The sequence below is a fragment of the Hyperolius riggenbachi genome, chromosome 1, assembly GCF_040937935.1.
Source record: "Hyperolius riggenbachi isolate aHypRig1 chromosome 1, aHypRig1.pri, whole genome shotgun sequence".
NCBI lineage: Eukaryota > Metazoa > Chordata > Amphibia > Anura > Hyperoliidae > Hyperolius > Hyperolius riggenbachi.
In genome coordinates, this window is record NC_090646.1 from 413,149,431 (window position 1) to 413,177,142 (window position 27,712).

The following is a 27,712-nucleotide window of genomic DNA, read 5'->3' on the forward strand; positions in this document are numbered from 1 at the left end:
CGCAGTACAGGAAAACTTCGTACTGCACCTGTAAGCTCCGGATGACCACGGCCGTGCAGCTACAGTTCTATTTGTCTCGTTAGACGAATAATTACACCGGCGGCGGGTAACGGAGCATTGGAGGAGGACGGCCCGGGACATTCCAGCTGCAGGGGGCCGATAGAAGCCCCAGGTAAGTGGCAGTTTTTGTTTTAAAGGTGCAAGAGAACCCCTTTACAATGCTGAGCATTTTCTAGCATGTTTACTGACCTTTTACGCTAGGTTCACAGTGGTTAGTTGAATAAAACACGCGTTGTAATCAGTGTGAAGTGCAATGGAGGCTGGCTATAGATTTTAATACAAAGGCTGCATGCAGTGATGTGATCAGTTACAATGCAGTAATGTGAATAGACCTATAGAATTGTATGGGCAGTGATCTGACATTTAGAATGAGTCAGCAATGCAATTTAGCACTGTGAACTAGGCTTTGGGGCCCATGTGCATCAGTTGCATCTGCATGCCCACTCACTGTCCATACAATTTTATGGGCCTATCCACACCTTTGCATTGTTACGGATCTTGTAACGTCCTGCATGCAGCTTTTGAATTAACATGTATGGATTAAGGCACGCAGTGTCCATTGCACATTACACAACGTGTTTTATGCAACTTTAGACAGCTGTTTATGGTTGTCTTGGGCTATTTAGCATCGGTAAAGAGATTTTGCAATGTTACTGAACAATTTATTAAATCAATACAAGGACTCTTTATTGGTGCTCTAAGAGAAAAACACTGCACTCTATACCCATATGTGTGCTAGAGCACCCCTTTTTCTACTCTTTATTGCTGCATCATGTGTGATCCCTGCTCTTCACCCCCTCTCCATAAAACAGAACAAGTTACTTTGCTGTTGCTGAGCATTGTGTGTTGTTTTTTTCTTAAACTACCATTGTTTTGTTTTAAGCGACCTCAGTTGCAGGCACTTATTAAAAAAACACACACAAAAAACCAAGGGAAACAAATTTCACATATGCTTAAATGTTATACTTTGAGATCATATGTTATATTTTTGTGAAATTATAATCACCAGTAGAGTGCGTTGAAGTCATTGTCGTGTGTCTGATCATTGGATTGAACAAAAACTCTAAAGTTCCATTGGATTGGGCATTGGAGATAGGAATATAAATAACTGTTAAGGCCACGTTTACAGTGACCGTCACATTGAGTTCCATGTGACAGCAGGAACACAACGAATTTGGAAAGTGGCGCGCCGCTCGTTACCCACTTGTTGCATTGCATACAGTCAATAAAAAGTATGCTTAACTATAACAGTTAACTGCGTTTTGCAGTAATGCACTGCATGCAGATCAGACCAGATGCACAATGGTGAGCAGTGTGACTGGCTGCAATGGGCATACCCAGAGTCCACCTGAAAACTTTTGGCCCCAGAGCCTTCATTCATGCTGCTCCTACGTTATGGAACTTCTTACCTCAGCAGATCAGAACAGCTCCATCTCTGGACGTGTATCCAGACTAAAAACCCACCTGTTTAGTTTGGCAGGAATATAATTTCTGTTGTGTGAATACTTTATCCTACTGCCAACTACTGAATCTGAGAGAGCCTAAGCGCTTTGGGAGAAAAGCACTACAGAAATGTTATTGTTACGACGGGTACAGGCCGCTGCTAATACTGCTCCCCAGGGCCACTGCAGAGTATTAGCACAGCAGAGAGTCAGACTCTCCTGTCCTACAGGCGCATGCCTACTTGTGTGTTTCTGTTATATCTCCAGAGACCCGGCAGTATATATGTGTGCCCACTCCGGTCAGTATGGGCTCTAGGAGATGACTGGGAAGAGCTCACCAGCTGGAGAGGGGGTTATTGAAGGTGGGTGGTGGGGGAAAGAGGGGCTACTGAAAGTACTGGGGGGGGGGGAGTGGGGGAGCTTACTGAGGGTGGTGGTGGGGGAGAGACAGGAGTTACTGGGTGGATGGGGGGAGAGAGAGGTTACTGAATATGCTAGGGGGGTGGATTGGGAGAAGAAAGGAAAGCTTACTAATCTTACCAGGCAACTGGTATTGTTTAAAGTGGACGTGAACTCAGAATGTCCTCTTTGCTCTAAAAGATACACAACAGCATAATAACCTTTAAATAAAAACATTTCTTTGTTACAGCTGATATAAATCAGCACTGTTTCTACTTCCTGATTCATGGAAGCAGTCATATTGTTAACAGCCTGTGCTTTTAAATGAGCTTATCTGCCCTCTCTGCCATGGCAGTCGTGACACAAGGTAGGGATCAAATTATAACTTGTGATTAGACACAGATGAGGGGGAATTAAACAGGCTAAACTCTCTTAATACATAGGGGATGCATTTCTCTCTGTTTTCCTTCTGTCTTGTGCAAGAGTTCAGGTCCACTTTAAGGAAGGGAGCACACACATTAGAACCCTGTGCATTTTTCTGCACACGGCAAAATGTGCACTGGCCATTGAAGTCAGTGGCCTGCTCGAGAATCGCACATCCCTTGCATTCTGTCATGTTTTGTGTTTGTGTTTTTGCAGCGATTTGAAATCGCACAGCAGTTTGCATCTTTCCACATGCCAAACATCTGTTTCCAAATTAAATGCATTGTGCCTCATAACAAAAAAAAAGTGCAGAAGGAACACACAACTCTCAAAACGCCCACGGAATTACTAACAAAAGTGTGCTCCCAATTTTAAAGGACCACCGAGGTGATGTGAGATGATAGACATGCATGTACAGTGCCAAGCACACAAATAACCAGGGCTGTGGAGTCGGAGTCAGAGCAATTTTGGGTGCCTGGAGTCGGGAAAAAATACACTGACTCTGACTGCGACTCCTAATGCATTTGTAACTGTATTTAAAATAGAAAATATGATAAAATGTTCTATTTCTCAGATAATAGTCATTAAAAATAATGTATATATACAGTAATAGCTGTGTTCAGTCCACAAAAATGAAATAAATCAATCAAAATTAGTTACTTGTGCTGCTTCAATAAAGCAGTCCCCATATTTTTAAAGTCAGATATACATATCTGATTGTGACTGTACAGTGTATATATATATATATATATATATATATATATATATATATATATATATATATATATATATATATATATATATATATATATATATATATATATATATATATATATATATATATATATATATATGATGTGTACACAGGAATCTCTTATATATACGAAATAACATCTATGCTGTAAGTATAAAGCCTGATGTGTAGCCGTGTCACTAATAGAGATGGTCAATGAGATGGAAATAACTCTGCGTTGATGCTGGTTTATGCAAATGTATGCGCTCTGTTTGCTCATGAAATCAGATAATTTGATATGTTGTTAAAATTTGGTTTGGTGACTATGAATTAAAGGGTACCTGAGGCGAATTAAAAGAAAAGCTTTATACATACCTTGGGTTTCCTCCAGCCCCCTTCAGGCCATTCGGTCACTCGCTGTCCTCCTCCGCCACCTGGATCTTCTGCTATGAGTCCAGGTAATTCAGCCAGTCAGAGCAGTCTGGCTACGTGCCGCTTCCACAGCCAGGAGCATTCTGCACCTGCACAATAGTGCTGCGCAGGTGTAGTATGCTCCCGGCGGCGGAGTGTGTGCATGCGCACTACACCAGACTGGCTCAAGTACCTGGACTCATAGCAGAAGATCCAGGTGGCGGAGGAGGACAGCGAGGGACTGATTAGCCTGAAGGGGGCTGGAGGAAGCCCCAGGTATGTATAAAACTTTAATTTCATCTGTCTCAGGTTTACTTTGTTACACAGTAGTACTATACTCTACCTATGCTCTCCCCACAGAGCTGCAGGGAATCCACTGAGAATGTTGTGCACATTGAACACAGAGGTGTTGTCTATCACCCATAAACCTTGTTCAGATTGTGCATGAAGAATGTTTAATAGAGGAAGAATCTCCTCATTCCCCTGCAGAGTACCTGCACATCACTCTTACATGTACCCACACTTACATTGCCTAGGGCCAGATAGATGTTCTTTGTTCCGGTCTGTACCTTTTACAAGTACTCTTACCAAGGACTAGTTTTAGTCTAAAGGGAATAAATATAGTAGTCTACATTTCCTTCTCACTTCAGTTGTCTTGTAAAATTCCTAAGCGTTGGCAGTTAAGAGATGAATTTCACGTTACATACTGTTAATCAACAAAATTGTAATATGCAAATTAGAAGAGTCGGAGTCGGAGAAATCCTAAACTGAGGAGTCGGTGGATTTTTGGACCGACTCCACAGCCCTGCAAATAACTAGGCTGTTTTCTTTTTTTTTTTCTTCTTTCTCATCAGGTATGCAAGTGGCAGTTTTTTGTCTGGGTCGGACTGGGTCAGAGTGTAGCATAACCCTCACTAATAATTGCTTCTGAGAGCAGGAAAAAGATATAAAAATGTCAATAATTCATAGATTTGAGCTCTGACGTATTTCAATGAAGGTGTGTCATTGAGCAGAGACAATAAAACAGTAAAAACTTATAAACTAGATTTATATTTAAAATAAAACTGTGGGATATCTAAATAAAACATTTTTAGGAGGAGGAGGACAAATACAATTGTTTTTCTTATCAGTTTTTCACCTCGGATGTACTTTTAAAAGGAAATAAATGCCTCCATATGCCTCTTGCTTCAGGTGTGCTTTAGTGGTGACTAACTTGCCGATTGGTCAGCATTTCCTCAGAGCCACTGCCTTCATTACTGTTTAACACAGCTATAGACTGCAGCTCCCTCAGAGCTGTGCCTGTGCACAGTCCTCTTGTAGTCTGAACAGCATGGTGGTGCTGAACCAAGCAGCAGCCGCCTCTCTTAGCCTTCTGTGTACCCATTCATTACTCTTAACACCAAAGTGTTAGAAACATTGTATTGAATTATGGTAAATATGCTTTTTTTTTTTTTTTTTAATAGAGCAGTGTTTCAATGCTATCAGATGGTATATGTAGACCTGTGCCTGATGTTTGGACTGTGAGCGTTAAAAAAAAAAAAAAAAAAAAAGGTGGGGCTATGGAGATTAGATGAGTTAACATGTTTTGGTTAGTCAAAATTTACCTTTTCCTACTATTTCTTTTTTAGATTGGTTCAGTATTTTGTTTTTAAGTGTATATTCTACTCAAACTGATATTGTCACACAATTGTGTCAGCTATCCACTGTGTTAGGCCTGTGAGTGGCATTTGTGCCATGGAGGTTGTTGTGGGTTTGTTGTGTTTTTGTTTTTGTTTTAAGGGTTTTGACCTATTTTCTTATCTGCCACTATAGTAAGGAATATAAAGGTAACCTATAGCCCCGTGGCACCACCTCATAGAAAGAGCTGATGGCACGTGCTAGTGAATGAATGCTTTGATCATTGACTGATGAGAAATAATATCCTCATTCTCATGTGTCTTATTTGGAGGTGAAGGTAAATTTATTCTGTGGAAAAAAGATTTAGAATATATTAATTTAGGAACATAAACATTTATTTGTTGCTGTACAAAACATAAATCTTTCTATGTTTGTTATAATAATTAGATAAACAGCATGCCAGGAATGATTGTGTCCTGGTAAAGGAAAGCAGTGTTCTCATGGCGTCGCTACTGAATAGCGGTATTGTTTCTCTGTCTACAGTGGCCTGGTGATTAGATGCTGCGTAGTTGTTGAATCCTTTGTGCCCTTTTTTCTGCTTCTGGTTAGTGTGTATGTTAATCAGTAAAAATACAAAGTGGTGAGTGTCTGGTTTGTTACGTGTTACATTGCATTTATTTTTTCCCCCCAAAGTTTAATAAATGGAAGAAAGCAGAGCATGGCCTCTTCAACTGTGTACTATACATTTTCAACATCTATGCTTTTAGTGGAACTGTGGTTGTTTCTTTGTTGCGTGATTTAGGCTAGCAGATCGGCAATACGCTAGCGGTTTTGGGAGCTGATTTCAGAGCGATTCTAGGTATGTTTAGAGAGGTTTTCTAAACCTACCTAGCGGTTTTGGGTGCGTTTTTGTGTAGCAGATTACACATATTGTTACAGTAAAAGCTGTTACTGAACAGCTACTGTAACAAAAATGCCTGGCAAACCGCTCTGAAGTAGCGTTTTTCAGATACTTTACATTGAGGACGAAACGCTTCCGAAATCTGCAAACGCGCAGCAGGAGGCGCGTTTGCGGCTTGGCAAAAACCGCAAACCGCCGGTGTGCACCATCCCATTGCAATACATTAGACAAGGGTTTTTATAGGTGGATGCGGCCGGCGGATCGCTCCAAAAACCGCTCGGTGTGCACTGGGCCTTAGACTGTAACTTTGAGTGAATGAATCCTGGCACATCCAGCAGCATTTGACTGTTACATGTTTGTCAGGTGCATCCCTCAGAAGTTGTTCAGCAAAAAAGCTGGGATATAAAGGAAGAAAATGTATGGAGAGTAGATAGTGTATTTGGACAGTCTCCGTAAACATAATTGGAGCTAGAGATGCTTAACTTTTTTTTTTTTTTTTTTTTTTTCCCCTTTCTTCAGAAATTATCCTCAAGGGGAGAATTTGACCAGGTTATTGATTTATGAACACTTAGTGGCAGACTTTGATCTAAAACTAGACTTAACCAGGATTTCCTACAGTACAAGACTAACCTGCTGCAGTTCCACACTGCCCTTGCCACTTTCAACTCCCTGCTTAAACCCACCCACCCCCCACCCTCAGTTTCCTCCCTCTCTGCCACAGATTTAGCCACCCACTTCACCAACAAAATTGTCTCCATCCGTCAGGAAATATCCAATCTTCACCTCCCACCCCCTCTCAACCAGCTCCTCCTCCACCCTATCCTCCCCTCACATCCTTCACTCCTACTACCACTGAGGAAGTCATCCACCTACTGCAGACTTCCCATACCACTACTTTCCCCTCCCCTTGACCCCATCCCTTCTGATTTACTCCAGCCTCACTTCACGGAATTGGCCCCAGTCCTCCTTACTACCCTGTTCAACCTCTCCCTATCCACAGGCACCTTCCCCTTAGACTTCAAGCAGGCCGCTGTACTACCCCTGCTCAAGAAACCCTCCCTCGACCCCTCGCTACCCTCCAACTACCGCCCTATCTCCCTCCTCCCCCTTTGCCTCAAAACTCCTTGAGCATCTGGTTCACAAACGCCTGACCCAGTTCCTCAATGCCAACTAACTGCTAGACCCACTGCAATCTGGATTTCGGCCTGCCCACTCAACCGAAACTGCTCTCGCCAAAGTGGTCAATGACCTTGCCTTAGCTAAAGCTGAAGGTAAATACTCCATTCTCCTCCTCCTCCTTGACCTTTCAGCAGCTTTTGACACAGTAGATCATCCCCTACTACTTCAGTCTCTCCAGTCCATGGGCATTCACGATCTCGCCCTGACCTGGCTTTCATCCTACCTCTCCAACCGCTCCTTCACGACCTCCTTCAATGAGTCCTCGTCCACCCCCTACTGGCCCCCTACTGTTCACCCTATACACATCCTTTATTGGCAAGGTTATCTCCTCCATGGGTTTTAACTATCATGCATGCAGATGACACCCAGGTCTGCCTCCAAACCCCTGACATATCCACCAGTACCATGGACAAGGTCTCCTCCTGCCTATCAGCCATCTCCTCCTGGATGTCCGCTAGGTTCCTGAAACTAAATCTAGACAAAATGGAATTTATGCTCTTCCCACCCCGGCCATCCATGAACCTCCCAGATGTGCATGTCACTGTTAACCACACTACCATTCACCCTACCTGTCAACCCCGCTGTCTGGGTGTCACCCTGGACTCCGCACTCTCCTTCACTCCCCACATCCAAAACCTCACAAAGTCCTGCAACTTCCACCTTCATAACATCTGTAAGATTCTCCCTTTCCTGACCTCTGCCACCATCTAACTCCTCATCCATGCCCTCATAATTTCTCGCCTTGACTACTGCAATGCCCTTCTGTCTGGTCTCCCTATGACCCGAACAGCCCCACTGCAGTCCATCCTGAATGCGGCAGCCAGAATTATCCACTGTTCCCATCGCTCCACCACGGCGGATCCCCTCCTTGAATCCCTCTACTGGCTTCCTATCCAGTCCAGAATCCGATTCAAGATACTGTCTGACTTAGAAATCTGTCCACAAAACCTGTCCAACCTACATTTCTGATCTTACTCAGAGGTACACACCTAGCCGCTCACTCTGCTCTTCCAATAAACTTCGCCTGACCACCCCCCGCATCACCCAGTCCCATGCACGCCTCCAGGACTTCCTAAGAGCTGCTCCAACACTATGGAACTCCCTACCTCCACCCATTAGGGCAGCCCCTTCCTTCAACATCTTCAAGAAGGCCCTCAAAACTCACCTTTTCACTCTGGCTGCATTTTTATGCAGCTTAAAAATAGACCAATCAATTTAAACCTGGGTGGGATTTGATTGATCCATTTTTAAGCTGCATATATTTACAAAAAAATTTACATTTGCATGAACTTGGAAATACTTGCATCTCCTTCATCAACCCTACTTCTGATTAGTTGACCAATATTTCAGACAATGGCCTCTATTCATAGAGCACAGTGCGGTAAATGTAAAGTGCTCGTTAAATCACAGCATTCTGTATTTTAGACTTTTTTTGTATGCTAATTCATAAAAATGTTCATAGGTGCGGTAGAAGTTTGGTTATTTATTTATTGTATTTATAAAGCGCCAACATATTACGCAGCGCTGAATTTACTAGCTTCATTAGACGAAACTCCATGCAGAGATAGCATTACAATAGTAAAAGGCATCCTGACATCCCTTTAGATGTACATGTTTTGTTATACTGGCTCTTCTCGCTCTGAATCTCTTAGTCTTAACATTTAATTGCCACAGCTTAGATGAACTTCCAGGAGACTTTACACATGCCCTGCTTAGATTATTTCCCTACTAGATACTCTGAATCTTCAGGGTAGGAAAACACCAGGCACAATTGCTTATGCGTTTTCCATAGCACATAGTGGAAAATGCATATGTGAATCTGCCTAGTGTGTTTCTCCCTCAAATAGGAGCGGAAGAGGTTAAACTGCTGAAGGGACACAGGGGAAATGTCTTTTGTTCTGTGATCTCTCTGCTCACTGCCTGGGGGTAGAAGGCTTCAGATCCTATCAAAATGCATCATCCCCACTTGTAGGAGATGGGCTGTTTCTGTTTGCTTCTGCTCCTGTCAGTCATAGCTTATCCCTCTCTGCTTGTCATGCTGTCTTCCCACAGTATCGCACACTGTCCTCTCTTATTTCGCCACACCAGAGGTGCTGGTAACATTTTAGGCTTTTACGGCATGATCTGTTCTTTATGAATTGACATTTGCTGCCATTTGTTGAGGTATCTACCTCACAAGTCAGTAATTTACCTCACTGCTCGATAACTTCAGTTTTTCATGCGGTAGCTTTTATGAACTTACGTTTTCCTAAGTGCTCGGTAAAATCAGCTGTTTTCAGCATTACCGAATGCGGTAATGCTTTATGAATCTAAGCTAAAGCCCTTTATTCAATTCATTTTCACACCAACGAAATGCCTTTTATGCCACCAGCAAACAAGAAAAACCGTTTGACAGTACCAAAACATTTTTTGGGTACTTTTTCAGTTGCAGAGTACTGAAAAGTTATTTTAGACTGAAGATGAAACATTTTCTTCTGAGTTTCCACCTAGGAGATTATTTTTAATTTTCGCTTTAAAATAACTTTCAATCACTTTGCAATGGAAAAAAGTACCAAAAGTAGTTTAAAAGTACTATACAATTGAGTATTGTCCTCCCTGCTGGTTGTTTAAAATGTTTTTCTTAGTACCTTTTTGTAATATTTATATAGGGATGAATGCTATGTTAATACCAGTACTTGACAGACAAATCTTTGTTAATATTTCAAATGATGTCAAATTATTTTTTTTTTTTTTTAGAAAGGGAAAATTGTCTAAGAGCAACTGCTATGTTTATCAAGGGTGAATACTGGTGGAGTCCAATGTGCACCTGACCTTTTTATAAACTGACCCATATGATTTTTTTTTCACGGAAATTGGCAGTAAACTGCAGTGACGTTTCACTGCAAACATCAAGTAACGTGCAGGGAAGTTTGTGTTGGGTGCTTGTCTGAATGATTGAAGGGAACAAAATGTATATCCACTTCACTCTTTTTTTAGTAAATTGTTTTAATTTATTCATTGTGTTGATTCTTTTAAAAAGCCTGTTTTTATAGTTTTGCTATTATGTATGTAATATAGGTATGTAATATAAGTAATTTCGTTGTTACACAATGACAAAGTGCTTGAATCTAGGTGACAGCTATTTTTGCTGGTTACATATTGTTACCCACTTAGCAGTACTATACAGCCATAGAGCTTTAGGCCAAGTTCACAGTGCGGTGTTGCAGTGGGATGTAATGGAGGTATTGTAACTCAAAAAGTCGCACTGCAATTGTAAGTACAACAGCAAACCAATTGTAAAGTGCTTTTGCTCCTGTAGGACCCAAACACCTAGGAACAGTATATGATGTTCAGCTTGCATCAGGTGCAATGTGATCCAACGGGCCACAGTATCCGAATGCAGTGCATTACCGCATAAAGCATATGCTTACAGTGCCGGTGAAGAATACTTTTTGTATGTGTCACTGTATACGATGCAACAGTCGCATAACGTGATTCAAATTTTCCCTTCTTGTGTTTTCAGGGAATGCAACACAGCTCCAACTGTTAACTTAGTCTTATTAGTTTTAAGTTTTTTGTTTTAGGCCACTATCACACCAAGACGTTGCATTTTAGGGGACGTTAAGGTCGCATAACGTGCCCCTAACGCAACGCATGGTGGTGTTGAAGTTGGACGTCAGATTGAGCTGCGTTATGCAGCTCTCAAAGCAGCCGCTCCAGGTTAGTCATGGGAAGTCCGGATCTTTTTAAGGATTCGGATCATTTGAATCTGATCATTGAAAAGATCTGGATCTTTGAACCAAATCATTTGAATAATTTTACTAGGGAAGCAGATTGGGGGTGAAATGACTAGCAGGACAGGACTTTCCCTGCACTGTACATTCTGTATGTTCCTGTTTCTTCCAGACAGACATCCACTGTGAACCGAATCTTTCACTGTGATGATCCGGATGATTCGACTCACAAAAAAGATACGGTTCATGATCCGGACAACACTACGAGTCCCACCACGAGTCACCACAGAGCAGTGAATATTAATTAGCCATGTGGCTGCGGAGGAGGAGGGGAGACCTCCTCCTCTAACATTACTGATCATGAGCATGTGCAAACAGTCTAACGTGGCTTAGCCAGTATAACGTACAGCATGCAGCACTTTGTTTCAACGTGCTGCGTTACTATGAAACCCAACGTGTGCACTGTGAAGCAGCACATTGATTTTACAGTGCTGTGAGTTAGGCTGCGTTACTGGCTTCTGTAACGTGGGACTTTAACTTCCCACTGTGAAACAAACCTTAAAGACTACTTAACCTGGTTGTGTACAAAAGTCTGTAGGTTGTAACTATGAATTAAGTGGCTGCAGTTTGAGACCTTACTGATTTTTCTTCCATTGTATTAAATGGGAACTAAGTTCTCACTTGATTTATCACCTTTCAGTTGCAGATTTGGCAACATTCAGCAGTTAGCCAAATTGGAGAGAAGACTTACATGGTACCAGTTACACCTTGTGTAGACATGCAATATGTTTGAACGGCCTTTAATACAGTTAATTACCACCTCAAGGCTACCACTGACAACTCACTGTGTGGAAACGCACACTATTTTATATATGCAGTACCCCAGTAGCACTATATGAGCCAATTCACACTGCCCACTGTGAATAGTATTTTGTGCTCGGAGATCCCCTTTAAATTGCATTGATGCTTCATAAAAATAAATGCATTCAGCTGCATTGAGATGCATTTGACAGAGGACCACCATTTACTTAGAATGGGGCAGTGCACACTGTGCACCTCCATAGATAAATACTGTGCTGAGAATCCCCCATGGAGAGATGGATACTTGCCTTAGCTTGCTGCGTCATCGGAGCTAGTCTACTTTAGGGGACCCACCGCAAATCCCCATAGACAATTTCAGCTGGGCTGCAAAACGGAACAAATGTCTTCCGTTTGCTTGTTTAAACCTCCACAAGCCTTATATCCTCTGGTAGCTAAGCATGCCCTCTAACAAATTTTGCAGGTTTCGGTCAAAAAAAAGTTGTAACTGACTGTACAGGAGCCGCCGAACGGCCACAATTTCGGGTCCGTCAGCCATTTTGGTTCTGCTCTGCAGGTCGTTTCTTCCTCCTCATTGGAGAGATTGTTCGGTGGGGGCGTGCCAGCTTCTGTCAGCAGCTAACAAACCCTCCAATGAGGAGGAAGAAAGGACCTGCACAGCAGAATGAAGATGGCCGACGGAACCGAGATTAAGGCCGTCGGCGGATCCTACACAGCCAATTTCAACTTTTTTTTTTTTTTTTGACCGAAAACCTCACAATTCGTTAGAGGATATGCTTACCTATCCATGGGTATAAGGCTTGTGGGGGTTTAAACAAAGTGAAAGCGGACATTTGTTCTGTTTTTGCAGCCCAACTGAAAGTGTCTATAGGGATTTGCGGTGGGTCCCCTAAAGTAGACTAGCTCCGCGTCATCCTCCAGTGGAGTGACGCACTGGAAGCAGGGAGTCCATATGGGCAATGCAAGCCTGAAAGGTGGCCAGTGAAAGAAGCGCTACGCGCAACTACAGGTACCTGTATCACTGCGGGACACCGCAGTGCACAAGCTGTATCCAGTCGGAAGATCTTCAGGAGGAGGTAATATCAAACGCTGTGCGGTAGTACACTGGACAGTTGTAGCAGTTAAACAGTCAGCCAATATTAATTACCAGGAGTAAGATGCTGTATCTGGAAGCTTACCTGCAGTTAGTGTGAAATGCGCATATAATTGGACTCTGCCAAGAGGAGTAAGTTGGAGTCGGTGAGCTTGTGGAATTGCATCTGAGTGAGGGTGCTCTGTCATACAGGACTTAAGGTGCTCTTATAAGAAGGCCCAATTGATACTGTAGGCCCGGTGGATTTGTATGGCCCAGCTTGGTTCACACAATTTAAAAAGGCCTGGACGTCCAGGATTATGTGTGTGGTGTGGAAGTGAGTGTGCATGTTCATAGGAGCGCTCCTTATGGAAACCAGTGTCTGGGGGATTTCAATGGGTTTGAGAGGGGTGTGGGGAACCAGTTTATATCCACTGCAAGTTTGAAGTAATAAAGTTTTGTACGTGTTTAGTAGATGAGTGGCGGGTTCTCATTTGTGTACTAGTCATCCTCCAGACCACTGCTGCTGCCAAGGATCCTTTTGAAGAACGCTTCCATGCTCCTCTTCATGCTTGAGCTGTGCTGCACCTGCGCGAGCATGGCTGCATTTCTGCATGGAGAGGAGTGCGGCCACGTAATACAGCTAGTCCCCGGGTTAACAAACAAGATAGGGACTGTAGGTTTGCTCTTAACCTGAATCTGTTAAGTAGGAACACTGCCATCTCTTTCCCCTGTACCTCCTCTGTGCTCCCCTGTGCCTCCAGTTTCCCCCTCTGTGTCACCTCTGCCCTCTGTACCTGCTTATACAAGTTTAAAAGCCATTTTTTCTTTGAATTTTTTAAAATCGATTTTTCTCAAAAACTACCAAAGTCCAATTTGAATTTTTTTTTTTTTTACTTATTCCCATGGAAACACAGAATCCATGCCCTTTGTATCGGCATGTCGTTCGTAAGTCAGGGACTAAATGTATTTCCAACAAGCTCTTGTTGGATATGTTCTGGGGATCTGTGCGCCTCAATGATGGGGGCCAGGAGTACGTGGAAAGCCTCTGCAAGATCCAGAGGCTTCCCTTTCTTAGGTAAGTATCATTTTTTTTTTTTAAATTAATACCTCCTCTGGTACACTTTAAGACCTCTGTAGTTTATGGGAAATGGTTATGAGCAATTTCAAAAGCTCAGCTCTGCTACCAGAAAATAACAAAGTCCCATGTGGTCATATGCACATATAGTTTCTACTGTAATGCAAGAATTCTGGGAAATGTAGTCCTACATCTGTTCTTTCTTTTTCCTGTTTTACATGTTTCTACCTGACTGACTTAGGGCCTGTACACACTGAAAAACGCAAGCGCATGCGTTTTTAAAGTGCCTGTAGTTTTAAAAACGCATGCGCTTTTGCCTGCGTTTTTTGTGCGTTTGCGTTTTTCTTGTAATTGCTGATTGGCTAAAGAATCCTTTGTTTTTTTTCTAGTTTACATTTCAACAGGAATCAGAAGATTGCAGAGTCTTCTGGGATACTGACTTCTGAAAAACGCAGGCAAAAACGAAAGCGCATGCGTTTTTAATGCGTTTTTCATGCGCTGCGCTTAAAAAAGCGCAGCAGGCACTGCGATTGCGTTTTTCTAAAAACGCATCGCACCAGTGTGTACAAGTCATCACGATTTTCATTCTTTTTCTAAAAGACCTTGCGTTTTTAAAAACGCATGCGTTTTTAAAAACGCAACGCAAGCGCAGCAGTGTGTACAGGCCCTTACCTGTTAGCTGAATTTAGATAGGACAAAAGGTAATTTGAGTCTTGATTTAGTTAAAAAAAATACTGTGTATGTTTTTGTGGCTCCCATAACACAATTCCCAATTTACTGCTCATTAAAAATAGTGTGGTTATATAAAAAATACAGTTGCTTATGCAGCTGTTGCTAACACCTGTTTATTATAGTTATTAGTACTGAACAAGTCATTTACATTTTCCATTTTGATTTAACTACTTCATGCCCATCCAAAGGCGTGTTAAAACAGGCAGCGAATGTTTAGTTCAACAAGAAAGACATTTGTAAAATGTCCTATTTGCACTAATTAGTGCAAAAATAGGATGTTTTAAAAGTCAGTTTTACAGGAAGTGGTTAAATATATATATTTTTTTTACAGCAAGGAAGAAGGTAGCACAGTAAACAATGGATGTTGATTGATAAACCATTCAGTAGTTGCATACCTCCCAAATTGTTACTTTGATAAAGTATCAGAGCTCTCCTAGTAAATAAAAATGTAACAAATGATATTTTTGTTCTGTATACCAGGACAGTTGTAGCACATACAGATATGTGACTGTCCAGCAGGTAGGATCAGATGACTTGCTGAAAGGTGCACTGAACAAGAGGCGGGACTTCACAACTAATTATTAACATGGGATCGTTTGGCTTGTAGGATGATAGTAGTTTTTCCTCCACATGCTCACTATCCGGGGCACAAAATGCCATGCAGACAGCCGGCAGGCCTGTTCGTAAGCTTTCCTCATGCATAGTAGTACAGCAGAGGCGCCGCACCTACACATGGCCAGGAAAGCTGACAGTCAGATTTCAAGACCAGGTAAATGACGTCTGTGTGTTTTATTGATTAGGGGATTTGTATTGGTCAGGTTGCGTCTCGGACACCGTAGTCTGAGGCAATCCACGTTGTATTTTAGGTGGCGACTGTAAAGTCCTTAAGCCCACCTGAGAGATTTCCAGCACCTTCACTAGTAATTGACATATTACATTTCTCCTTGCAGAGCAGCGAACAAGAATGTGAATTCACTGTAAACTTTGATCTGTACCAGTCATTTAAGAAGCAATCCGTCTTCATTTACTGAGATATTATTGCAGAAAACGAGATGTTTTGTTTGCTATGACCAAAGCAAGTGTGCAAACAAGAGCAGAATCTGATATTTGTTGTTATGGGAATTAGGCTAGCTTATTACTGTAACTATTGTGAATTATGCTCAGAATACAGAAATGTGTGTTACTGCTAAACATAATGTTGCCTGATTATTGTTGTGTATTGCCTGTGACGCTTTCCTTTTTCAGAATAGGGTAACTATCATTGAATGATGAAGGTGCCCCTGGTTTCTGTGTATAGTATGAGCACACTGGCAGTTTGATGCATTTGCACTAATTCTTTTATATCCTCATACAGTACATTGTCGAAGTGCGTTATTTTGCATTATGCCAGCTTCATTGGCAGATGCTCTCCCAGCACAGCGATCCACCCAGGATCATTTTTACATTGGAAGAGAGATCTGAGGGAGTACATGCATCACTTCTATTTTCCACTAAAGCGATTGCGGTGCATTTACGATTTTCGATCGGAGGAAAGAAAAAAGACAGTTGAGAAAATGTTTTGAGTGCTGAAAAATCACAAAGGCTCACTGCTATGCGGTATTCCTGTGCTCCTATACTTTAAACAGGACGCCAGTTGCATAAAAAATGCAGCAGGCATGACGATTGTGAAAAAATGTGTCGCAAATGCAGTGCTCTAATAGAAACATCTAGCATTTTGTAACCGTAACGTGATTGCATTTAGATCGCAAAACATACTCGGCCCTAATGAAACACTAAACAAGCTGTCTAATATGTTTATTTTTCCCGGTCTGTCTGCAACCAGATGATGCTGCAATAAGTTCTCCCCAATATCAGAGGTCAAAAACCTGCACATTGCTGTAATAAACAATCCTGACAGAAGATGATACAAAGTAAATTTGGTCATCATTACTCTGCATGGGAGCAGAAAAATAAATGGCAGCAGCGGATGTCAGTAAGACAGTTTAATTTTCTAAACTAGCTTTATAACCCTTAAAACACTTAAAACCTCTATGTATGGGATTCTGAGAGAAGGTATTGTTCAGAACTGTAGATACAATTGTTTATCTCATTAGACTAATTTCCCTTTAACTTTTTTTTCAAAGTAGACCTTCCACTGTTTAAAGCACCACTATTGCAAAAAAATGTATAATGCATGTTAACACGTACAAATAAGTACATTGTCTTCCAGAGTAAAATGAGTCATACATAACTTTTCTCCTATGTTGCTGTCACTTACAGTAGGTAGTAAAAATCTGACAGAACTGAGGTTTTGTGCTAGTCTATCTCTTCATGGGGGATTCTCAGCACAGCCTTTATTCTTTTTATAAAGATACTCCTTGAAAAGGATGTATACAAAGATGCTGGCCAGCTTCTCTGCTAGCTGCACACTTTTTTTTTTTTTGGCAGTTGGACGGAGAAACTGCCATTTACTAAGTGCTTTTGAAAGTAAAGAAAACCCTGAGAATCCCCCATGAGAAGATGGGCTACTCCAAAACCTGTTGGTCCTGCCAGATTTTTACTACCTACTATAAGTGACAGCAACATAGGAGAAAAATAATTAATGGCTTGTTTTACCCTGTAAGAAATATAAAAATGGAGAAACCGAGAGCCCAATATGGTGTAGTATGTCAAAAGCAATTGGAAATGATGAAATGTGAGATGTGTATACTCACAAACATGGGTTACCACATAGGCAACCACTGTATCGGCAGGTGAGGAGATTAAACCTGTCCTCACTCAGGATTAAAAAGTCGCTCTTTGTAGATCGGAAAGAAGGGGATAGGTCACCCCCGTCACCAGGGGTGGACACAGTATAGCGGTCCGAGAACTGAGGCGCCAGCAGGATAAAAGTAGATAACATTTTTTAAATTTGCTCGGAGGAAGCGGTGGACTCCCCTCCGGAAAGCAGACACGAAAGCCTGTCTGAATAATTATAAACACATTTATTGTAAAGTACCCCAAAGATGCACTGCATTTCGCAGGCAGAGCCCGCTTCATCAGGCAGTAAGGTGGGGACAAACTGTAGACAAGAGGCAATAGACATTGCTATGATTTCTGCAATGGATATCATACAACAAATATGCAACATTTAGTTGCACTAGATTCTCTACTATGCCATCACCCACACCAATATTTTTCTTACATCATTGTGCACTGCACAGAGCCACAATCACCCTCAACTAAATGTAATATGTTGGTGCTTTATAAATACAATAATTAATAATAAAATAATTGTAATTATGTATAACTCTATAAAATATTCTAAACTGCTTCTGGGTGTAGGTGTTATTGTGCTTACTTATGCTGACACTGACACATGCGGCTTGATTATTTGTGTAATTATGCCACTTTAGGAACATGCTGCCTACTAATGTTATTTGGGGGACATATGCCTAATTATGTTCTGTGAAGATGCTAGAGGCCTGATTCACAAAATGGTGCAAAGTGTTTGCATGCCTGTGAAAAGCCCTTTATCACGCCTAAACTCAGTTGAGGCGTGATAAAATGAAACTCGCGCGAAATCCGCAATTGAGCGACGCACGGTGCAGTGCGCGCGACGCACCCATTAAACCCTATGGGCGCTGCGCGCAGAATTGCGCGCGCAAAACTTTGCGCATGGGACTTTGCACGCGATAAAGAGCACAAAACGGTGCTAACTCAGTGGTGCAAAGCTTATCACGCCTAAAGTCTTTTAGACGTGATAACTGAGTTATCACCGCTTTGTGAATTAGGCCCCAGGTGTTATTTAGGCAACATAATCTGTTTGGGGAAACAAGTTGTCTAATTCTGTCATTTGAGGAACACTATATTTTACACAGCTGGATAGTGATAGTGAAAATGTAAGCAGGCATGTCATTTTTGTTTTCCTTTTCTTTTTCTGTTTGAGAAACATGCCTGCAAAATGTTTGGGGGACTTCCCTATCTAATTTTTACTTGGGGAAGATACATTTTAGTTATTTTGGGGACATTGGCTATCATTCATGAACAGGCTGTCGGTAAAGAGAATTATGCTGGGAATACACGTTTCGTTTTTGCCTTCGTTTTAGCCTTCGATTCGTTCAGTAAACGAATCGAGTGTTGAAAACGTATGTGAAAATAGTCATAATCTCATTATAGTTTCGATTAATAGACCCCAAAAACGAACGACTAGTGATCGAACATGTTTGATATTATCTCTCTTTATCCATCTAATTGAGCCATTGGTAGGCTTGATGGCTGTTCAGATCGATTATATATTCGTTTATGCCGTCCGTCCCTGTACTACGTTTCGTTTCTTTGCAGCCTTCGATCATTGGAAAAACGAAACCATCAGAATCGAAAAAAAACCCCGAAACCGTGGGTGGTGATATTAACCGTAAGATCGATTATTTCGGTATCGAAAAGGACAAAAGGCACAATCGAAACGAAGGTTTAAACGAAGGCAAAAACGAAACGTGTATTCCCAGCATTAGTGCGGGAAAACACCGCTGGCGGATTTTTAGACTTCTGGGTGGGCATTCATAAAGATGTATCCATGTGCGGAAGCAGTGCGGAGATTCCCCGAGCTAAGCTGGCAGTAGGCAGGCGGTAGGCTTGCGGAGACACGGAAGCTGCCGAGTTGATACATTTCTCCGTGTTCCGCTCTGCTGCAGCTGCCTGGGAGGTCTGTGTGTCTCCATTCACTTACATTAGTATCGCCACATCTGAGGGAGCGGTACTTCCCGACCTCACACCGCTTGCGGTGATCTTCATGAATGAACATTTTGCTACATTTGTACCGATAATCACCGCACAAGGCGGTGATTTATCACTCTGCTCGGTAGTGTCATTTTTCCATGCGGAAAGAGGCTTTATGAATGCTGACGTTGCCGAGTGGTCGGTAAAGTCAGCTGTTTTAAGCATTTCCGCATGCGGAAATGCTTTATGAATGATAGCCATTGTGTTTAAATATGCTAATTTGAGGAATACTTACTTCATTGTTATTTTGGGAACATATTGCTTAATTGTACATTTTCAGAGGCTTGCCCTTTTTATGCTTATTTTAAAGGATACCCGAAGTGACATGTGACATGAGATAGACATGTGTATGTACAGTGCCTAACACGCAAATAACTAGGCTTTTTTTCTTTCTCTGCCTGAAGGATCAGGTATGCAAGTGACTCAGTCCTGACTGAGGAAGTGACTACAGTGTGACCCTCCAACTGATAAGAAATTCCCCCTTTTATCTCTTTCCTGCTCTCAAAAGCCATTTTCTGCTAGGAAAGTGTTTTATAGTTTGAATTTCTTATCAGGGAGGGTCACACTGTAGTCACTTCCTGTCTGAGTCAGGACTGAGTCAGCCACTTGCATATCTGATATTTAACTCTTTCAGACAAAGAAAAAAAGGAACACAGCATAGTTATTTGTGTGCTAGGCACTGTACATACAAATGTCTATCTCATCATGTCACATGTCACTTCAGGTATCGTTTAAAGACATGCTGCATAAATATTGAATCTGGGGTGTTGCTGCCTTTTTTTTTTCTTTTTTCAATTGCATTTAGAGAACGTTGCCTTATTTTTGTTATTTGGAGACATGTCCGTCTCAAATTTAGAGACATTCTGCCAAATTATGATCAAAGATTGTTGAGGAAGATTTTGTATGCAGTGTTTTATTATGTCTTACTGCTATACTTGCTTGTACACGGGATTGATACTAATTTTATATTTGGGCAGGGAAAATCCAAATTTTAGCTGTGGATTCACTAATTTCTAGCTACACCCCTGACAGGAATTCCATTTTTAAAATGGGGTCAGCAGTAGCTCCTTCCATATTCCTTTTCTGTACAGATTTACTTTTAAAATGACCTTTTCCTTGTTCCAAATGATGTACAGTTGTTGAAAGAAGCCTTCAATTACATTACCAGGCTTATCATTATGCAGACATTGTAAGGGGATGGTTGATCTGGGTTGCTTGTAATTATTATTATTATTAATCAAATATCTGTGGTGTTCTTTTTGTACAGTGCTTTGTGTCTGCAGATTTTCAAAGCTAGTTCATTCAAAACTGAAAGTTCAGTGGGTGCTGAAGTTTGAATTGCCCATATATTTGATATGTTTTTTTGATCTATGGCAGTGAGATTTTACTGGTGTAGTTCCTGTCTCCTTGGTGTTTGGTTCATATGCTGACCACACACACAAATAATTAGAACAACAGTTGACAGGAAATGACGCACAGCAATGAAATTTGTTAGTAATTGCAACTTTTTTTTTTTTTTTTTATTTTTTTTTACAGTCTATCAAAATGATTTATTGTTGCTTCTCTGTCAGTCTTGGAGAGGTGTCCCCACTTCCCTTCTCACACGTGGGAAGACAGGAAAGCAATACAAATTCAAATGGGGTTCTAACACCTTTCCTTAGTATCAAAACTACAATAAAATGTTTCTGTAGCCGTTCTTTTTATCAGTCTCCATAAGTTATTGGTAAGGTCAAACTTTTTATAGAATTTAAAAAGTAAAAATGAAGACTACTAATGTACTGGTTTATCTATGCCTTCTATTATTAGAGTATGTTCTAATAAAAAACATGGTTCAGTTTTAAGTACACACCTGAGTGGAACTGATTTTCAGCATGCAGCACAGGAACTTGACACAAGCCTCATACACACAGTAGAGGAATCTGCAAAGAGATGATTGTTCTGCAAGGTCTCCATAAAAAAAAAAAAATAACATGTAGCTTCCCGACAACATTGTTTAGCGATCTGCTATCCTTCCCTTTAGTAGTGCAAGCTGCTCAGCTATTGCTGAACAATATGCTGGACAGCACTCATGCCTCAAACTGTCTCCCTAACAATTGGGCAACAATCCGAAAGAGCAACACTTCTTTAATGTGTGGAAAGCTTTCTTTATTGGCCTTAATTTACTTATGCTAGGTACACACCATAAAATTTTCTGGCAGATTTACCTGCCAGATCGATTTCCAACATGTCCGATCTGAATTTCTATCGATTTTTTTCAATTGATTTCCATTTTCTATGAAAATCGATCGAAAAAACGATTACAAAAATCAAAAACCGCTGGAAAAACCCCAAAATCAATTGAAATGCAGATCGAACATGTTGGAAATAATCGATCTGGAAGGTAAATCTGCCAGAAAATTGTATGGTGTGTAGCTTTAGCTGCCTTTTTTAAGTTCCAGTGCTCAGTAGAAATCATTTAATACCAAGCTCCTGGAAATAAAAATATTTTACTTTTTGATACTGTGAAAAGGGGAATTGAACCTTTTTAGGTTACCATCAAATAATTTTTTCTCAGTCTGTTATAGAAGAGGAAAGAAACTTTTTTTTGAGTATGCACAATTGCTTTAAGCTATATGTTGAATTAATATGACTAATCTAGCTGAAAACCTGGCATCGCTCGTGTATGTATTTGGTTGTTGTTGGGCTCAGCCACTTTTTCTAACCTTGACAAACAGTCACTCAATGACCAAGTTTGTGAGCTTTGGAGACCTTGGCATAAATAATGTGAGAATGGAAGCAGGTTATTAATCAAGCAAATCTGATTGGCTGTGGCTCCACTCCCTCTTCTGAATTTGAACCTCAGTCACCCAATGACTGACTGGTTTGAGGCCTCTGCCATTAACAGTGTAAGAATGGCAGCAATGTAAATATTCACCTTGAAAATCAATAGGTGAATTTTGAATGGATGCTGTAGGTGCCACCCACTTTCCTGAATATTAATCCTGGTCATCCACCGACCAACTGTGCCAAGTTTGGGAACCCTGCAATGAACAGTCTACAGTATGAATGGCTGCAGTTTACATTTTCCCATTTAAAATGAATGGCTGAAATTTGACTGCTTTTATGCTCCGCCCACTTTCCCTGAATTTTTAACCTTCGTATTAAATTTTCCAATTGACGCGAGTGGGTGAAATCTGATTGGCTGTCTGTGGTTTCATGTGTGTGGAGTGGGAATACACACACTTAAAGTTTATGCTCATAAGTGAACCTGCAAGAATGGAATTCCCAAAAGCTATTTAAAAAGTTGAATTGCAGGTATGGTTTTGGGGTATGGGATTCCCTAAACTGATGGAAGTTGTTGCTGCTTTTTGTTAGTGTTTTATTGAAAATGTGCTTTTTAAATGCTCTCAATTTAAATACCAAGAGGTTATGGTAAATATACAGTGGTTCCATAGGTAAGCAACGGGATATGATGTCAGAAGCAGCACTATTTTGGCAATGCACACAATCCACCCACTTACACTACCATCAGAAGCTCTGCCCAACATATAAGATCAAGTCTGAAAATGTGCAGAATCAGAAATTAGCTGCCTGTTACACATGAAACCTCATTTAACACTGCAGTCTCATCAGTGTGGCTCACCCACGTGTGCTGCTGTCCACACAGAACAGACAAAACGTCCCATAAATGTATCACACGTTACACTTATAATTATAATTCTTCCTCTCGCATAACATTCCATACAAGCATACACTTACATAAAATAGCAGTCACATTCTTACAACAGGCATTTCACTTTACACAAATTCCATGCTAGACTGTTTTACTTTTTAAACTTTGCAGCCCTGACTCTCACATCACCTCTATTGTCTGTGATGCCCAGTGACAGAGATCGCAGCATGATGGTAAAGCGTGCTCAGCTCACAATATACTAGTAAATGAATTATGACCTATTGGCCATTCCCACCACTTATTACTGTCACATTAACATTCTGCCTGCCTCATCTGAAGTAAAACTGCCACACACCTCCACATGGACTTACCTTATAATACAGACTGTTACATGCTTTTCTCTTTTTTTGCCTGCAGGGCTAGATTCTTCATATACTGTATACCCTATAACAACCACACATTTCTCTACAATATCAACCCACTAACACTATACAGTCAACACACTAGCCATACATACAGCACACAATAGAGGACATGCCTAAGTAAACAAGCACTGCCTGTTTTTATTTTTACGTATAAATCACTTTTAATATGCACTTCATTTGACATAATAGTGATGCTTTGCTGCTCAAAACCTCTAGAAGTATGGATCACAGTGTTCTCCCCAGAATTTTTTTCCAGCCGGGTGGCATGAAAATGTAGCCGGGTGGGATATTAAGGTCATGATGGTCGGGAAAGGAGGGGAAAGGAGGGTGATGGTGTGTGCTACTATTAGGTAAGAATGGGCAGGGAGGATCATGCTGGGTGCTGCTCGTTGGGAAGGAGATTAGGTGGATCGCGCTGGGTGTTGGTGAGGTAATCATACTAGGCACTGCCGATAGGGGTAGAGGATTACACTAAATGATGCTAATGGATTCCGAGGCATCTTACACTGAGTGTAGCTGTTGCGAGGGGCAATCCGATAAGAGTGCTGCCAAAGCTGGAATAATACCAGACAGGGCTGTAGACTGAGTGACTAATTTAGGCCCAAAACCACACATGCCCACAGACTGTTCTGTTATGTCTTTCAAAAAGTCTCACAATAGTCTTGGCTGACATAGTGGTAGTAAGCCCAGTGTAGACATGCTTGTTTGTCTTGCTAAACAGCATGCACTACAAAGATAAAATAAAAGTGCTTGGGGGTTTCTGCTGTGGCTTCTCCCCTTAAACAAAGTCAAACTGAAGGGAAGAGGAATAGGTGTGTCTGGGAGGGAGATAGATTTGTCTTTGAGGGACAGAGAGAGTTTGTGTGAAAAGGACTGGGAAAGGGGAAAGAAAAAAAAAAGAGGGAGAAAGTTTGTCAGTTAGACAGAGGGAAATGTTGTAGAGGGAGAGCGAGAGACATATGCAGGAATGAAAATGTGTGTGAGTGCACAGCTCACTGCAGGAAGTCTGCAGACTGATGTCCAGGACAGCTAGATTTACTATGTAACGTCTCAGTCTGGGGCAGAGCAGTGGGGGAAGGGAAGCAGTTGTATATGTAAAGTTATCTAAATAATACCGGTCTCTAGCACAGAGACAGCAGCTGACCAGAAGGATTCCACTGCTTGGGGACCGTACTGCTATCAGATAACCATCTGCCTTGCTGTTATTACTCTCCCCGGCATGAACGAGCGTTACTCCACGCTGTTCTCTATGTGCTGTGACCTCTGATCGGGGGAGGCTGGGGCACGTGCTGGGAAGACAGGAGAAGGAGAGTCCGTCCTCTGCATGACAGGCAGATCAGCGACTCACCAGAGGGAACACAGGAAGCCCACGTTCTATCAGTTCTTTCTCTGTGTGCTCCTTCAAAAGCTCCCGCGGTCTGGCTTGTAATGTCAGGAGCTGAGGAGGAGGGCGGAGATTGTGTCTGAGTGACAGCGGGCCAGCTCCAATGCCACAGCCGCTGCACACTGTGCTGGATGAGTGTGGAGGACTCAGAGGACGGCAAATATGATTAGTGATCACAGCAGCCGGGCGGGGACTGACCACCAGCCGGGCGCTCCGCCCAGTTAAAAGGCTCTAGGGAGAACACTGCATCATATGATATCAAATGCTTACCAGAGACCCAGTGATAGTAAACAGTAACATTTGCTAATAACATTTTACTCCTTACCTATGCCATGTATAGTGCCTCGGCTGCTTCCATGTGTGTCCATAATGTATGTCACCCCTAAATATTGTATGTATCCCTATTTATTGTCCAGCGCTGTGTAATATGTTGGCGCTTTATAAATACAATAAATAATAATAGTAATACCAGTAAACCTTGCCAGTGTCACCCATAGCCCTTATACTGCACTCCCTTCCTGAACACAGTTGGATTACCACACTGCTCTATTACTGATCCCTGTGCCTTGTGCAAGCGTACAATATTGAGCATGTTCAATCCCTACCAAGCAGCATTGTAAAGTATTGGTATTGTACTCTGGGAATATTAATATACCAAGTCCATACAATGTACTATGATTTGTCATTTTATTATCTAATATTCTTTTTTTTTTTTTTTTTTTCTTGTTGTGATCTAGGCCGCCAGCATGGAAGAGACCATATGGGAGCAGTACACAGTGACATTGCAAAAGGTGAGCTGATTGGCACTGTGGAGCCTTGTCTTGTGAACTATCTTTTCAAAATTCCAATAATAACCGCTCAATCGCATTTAGAATAATTAAAAAGAATGTTATGATGAGAACGTTATTAAAGTTCAGATTCAGTGGTGTTATTTTACATTTTAAAAAAAAAATGTTCATTTGTACATAAACAATTTTAACATCATTACAGTATTTTATGACTTGGCTGGCTGTGTTGGCAGGAATGTTATCCTGTAAGAAGCTGTACGGGTGCGAGGAAAGCACTCTGTGATTCATTTTAGCACTTTGCCCTATCCCATCATCATCATCCAGTCTTTCCATGCAACCCTGCTTCCCAGCTTCAGCGGCTGAACTGTAATGCACTGAGCCTCATACATCTAAGGATATGCTAGGAATCTTGTATTCTCTGTACGCACTTTTGAGTTGTAAGAGCTATACAAATGTGGTGTTGTTGTAGTATCCCTACATGCGTGCAGGAGCCTGAGAAGGTTGTTGAAGTACAGCACATGAGTAATAAAAAAGGAGCACTTATCCCCAGCACACAGTGTGCATACCTCCTCCACCCATTCTCCCCAGCACCCAGTGTGCACACCTCCTCCCATTGCAGCTCTGTCTTATCTTCCTGTCCAGTTGCTTTTCTCTAATGTGTAATAAAGCATTTAACCCTCGTATACTTGTTCTATTATGTTTATGAAGAGGTTAAATGAGCAGGGCAATGGTTTCTTATTGCTAGCAAGGCAATGGGATGTCACACTATTTTATAGGCATGCTGGTGAGGTGTAGGAAGTGTTAAAAGCTTTGTTAGGCTGTGTTCCCACTATAGCAAAAAATCATATTTTTTACCACATTGCAAAACTGACAGTCATCGGTTCCATCCACACTTGTCAGTCTGCAACAGATCCTTTGCATATGTTGCAGTGAGCATGCAGTTTAAAATTTTAATCACCAGAGAGCAAATGCATTTCCCAGATAACTATTGTTGAAATGCGTCTACTCCAATCACCAACCATTAAGCTGCATCTGCAGTGCTGGTTACAAAACAGGTCTCCGGAGTAGAGAACATGGGCAGTGTCAGGTGATTGGTTCTGTGCTGGGTAGTGAATTATTTTCACTTATTTTGTATGGAGAACTGCTGCAGTCTTCTCCTGTTCATATAAACAGGAAGGAATACAGAGGACACATTATAGGATATCACTAACTGGGAAAACAACACATTACTGCAGGCTTTCTCAACCAGGTCAACCTGAGTTTCCCTGGAACCTCAGGGATCCTTGAGCATTTTTCCCTATCGTGGTGGTTGGAAGAAGTATGATAGAGTGCACACTATAATAGGGGGTACTGTAAAAAGAATCACTACATTTGGGGTCAAAATAACAATGAACACCTTAATAAGATGCACTAGAATAGGGAGACGTTGTAATTAAGGGCACTGTAATAGTAGGTAGTGACATAAACAGCCACACCAACTTTTAAAGACCATGCCAGAGGTTCCTTGAGATCCAAAAAGTATTTGCAGAGTTCCTCCAGGGTAAAAAGGTTGAGAAAGGCTGCTCTACTGCATCAGACATGAAAATTGTGTTAGGATTAGCATAGTTCCAACTTCCCCCTTTTTCTATAAAAGAAAAGGTTTGGGTCATTAGAGATCTACACCTCACACTTTCTGAATCTAACGGTGAGGTTTCCAGTTTACATTTAATAATGTTTGTGTATCTTATGTCCCTGTTTAAGAGAAAGCATTAAAATTAATTAATGCAGACTTAGACAAATGTCCGTCAAAATGCATAACTTGTACCTCTCCATTGCTGCTCTGCATACACACAGGACTGCCATAAGGCATTGTAGGGAGTCAAGCCTTCATGTGAGGTGATGGTGGAGGAAGCTTTTTGACCAAAGGTTTTGAACTTCTTGGATAGTTCTGTATTTTTTAAATCCTTGTTTATTTTCTTGATTGTTAAGGATCCCTTCAAGGAAGCCTATTTTAGTAGTATACCTAATAAATTAATTAGGGAAAAAGTTACTGAATTATATTTACCCTTTAAATAAAAATCTGTGAATTCAAGTAAGGTACCAAAAGTGCTCAACTGATGTCTGTCCTTCTTTCATGGCTACTTTAGCTCATCCTTCTGATGTCTAGT

The 27,712-nt window shown here is 41.4% G+C and overlaps 1 protein-coding gene across 8 annotated transcripts in view; it reads left to right on the plus strand.

Annotated features, from left to right (window-relative positions):
- Positions 1-27,712, plus strand: part of TJP2 (tight junction protein 2) — a 142,153-nt gene that overhangs the window by 47,552 nt on the left and 66,889 nt on the right. For 6 of the 8 annotated variants that reach the window (XM_068236143.1, XM_068236152.1, XM_068236183.1 and 3 more), the window contains one exon: positions 25,515-25,568. In XM_068236143.1, the coding sequence (XP_068092244.1) occupies positions 25,524-25,568 (45 nt within the window). In that variant the 5' untranslated portion in view covers positions 25,515-25,523. Of the gene's footprint in view, positions 1-12,860; positions 12,923-15,251; positions 15,349-25,514; positions 25,569-27,712 lie in introns of those variants that run through there. The other 2 variants (XM_068236174.1, XM_068236124.1) reach the window with 2 other exon arrangements.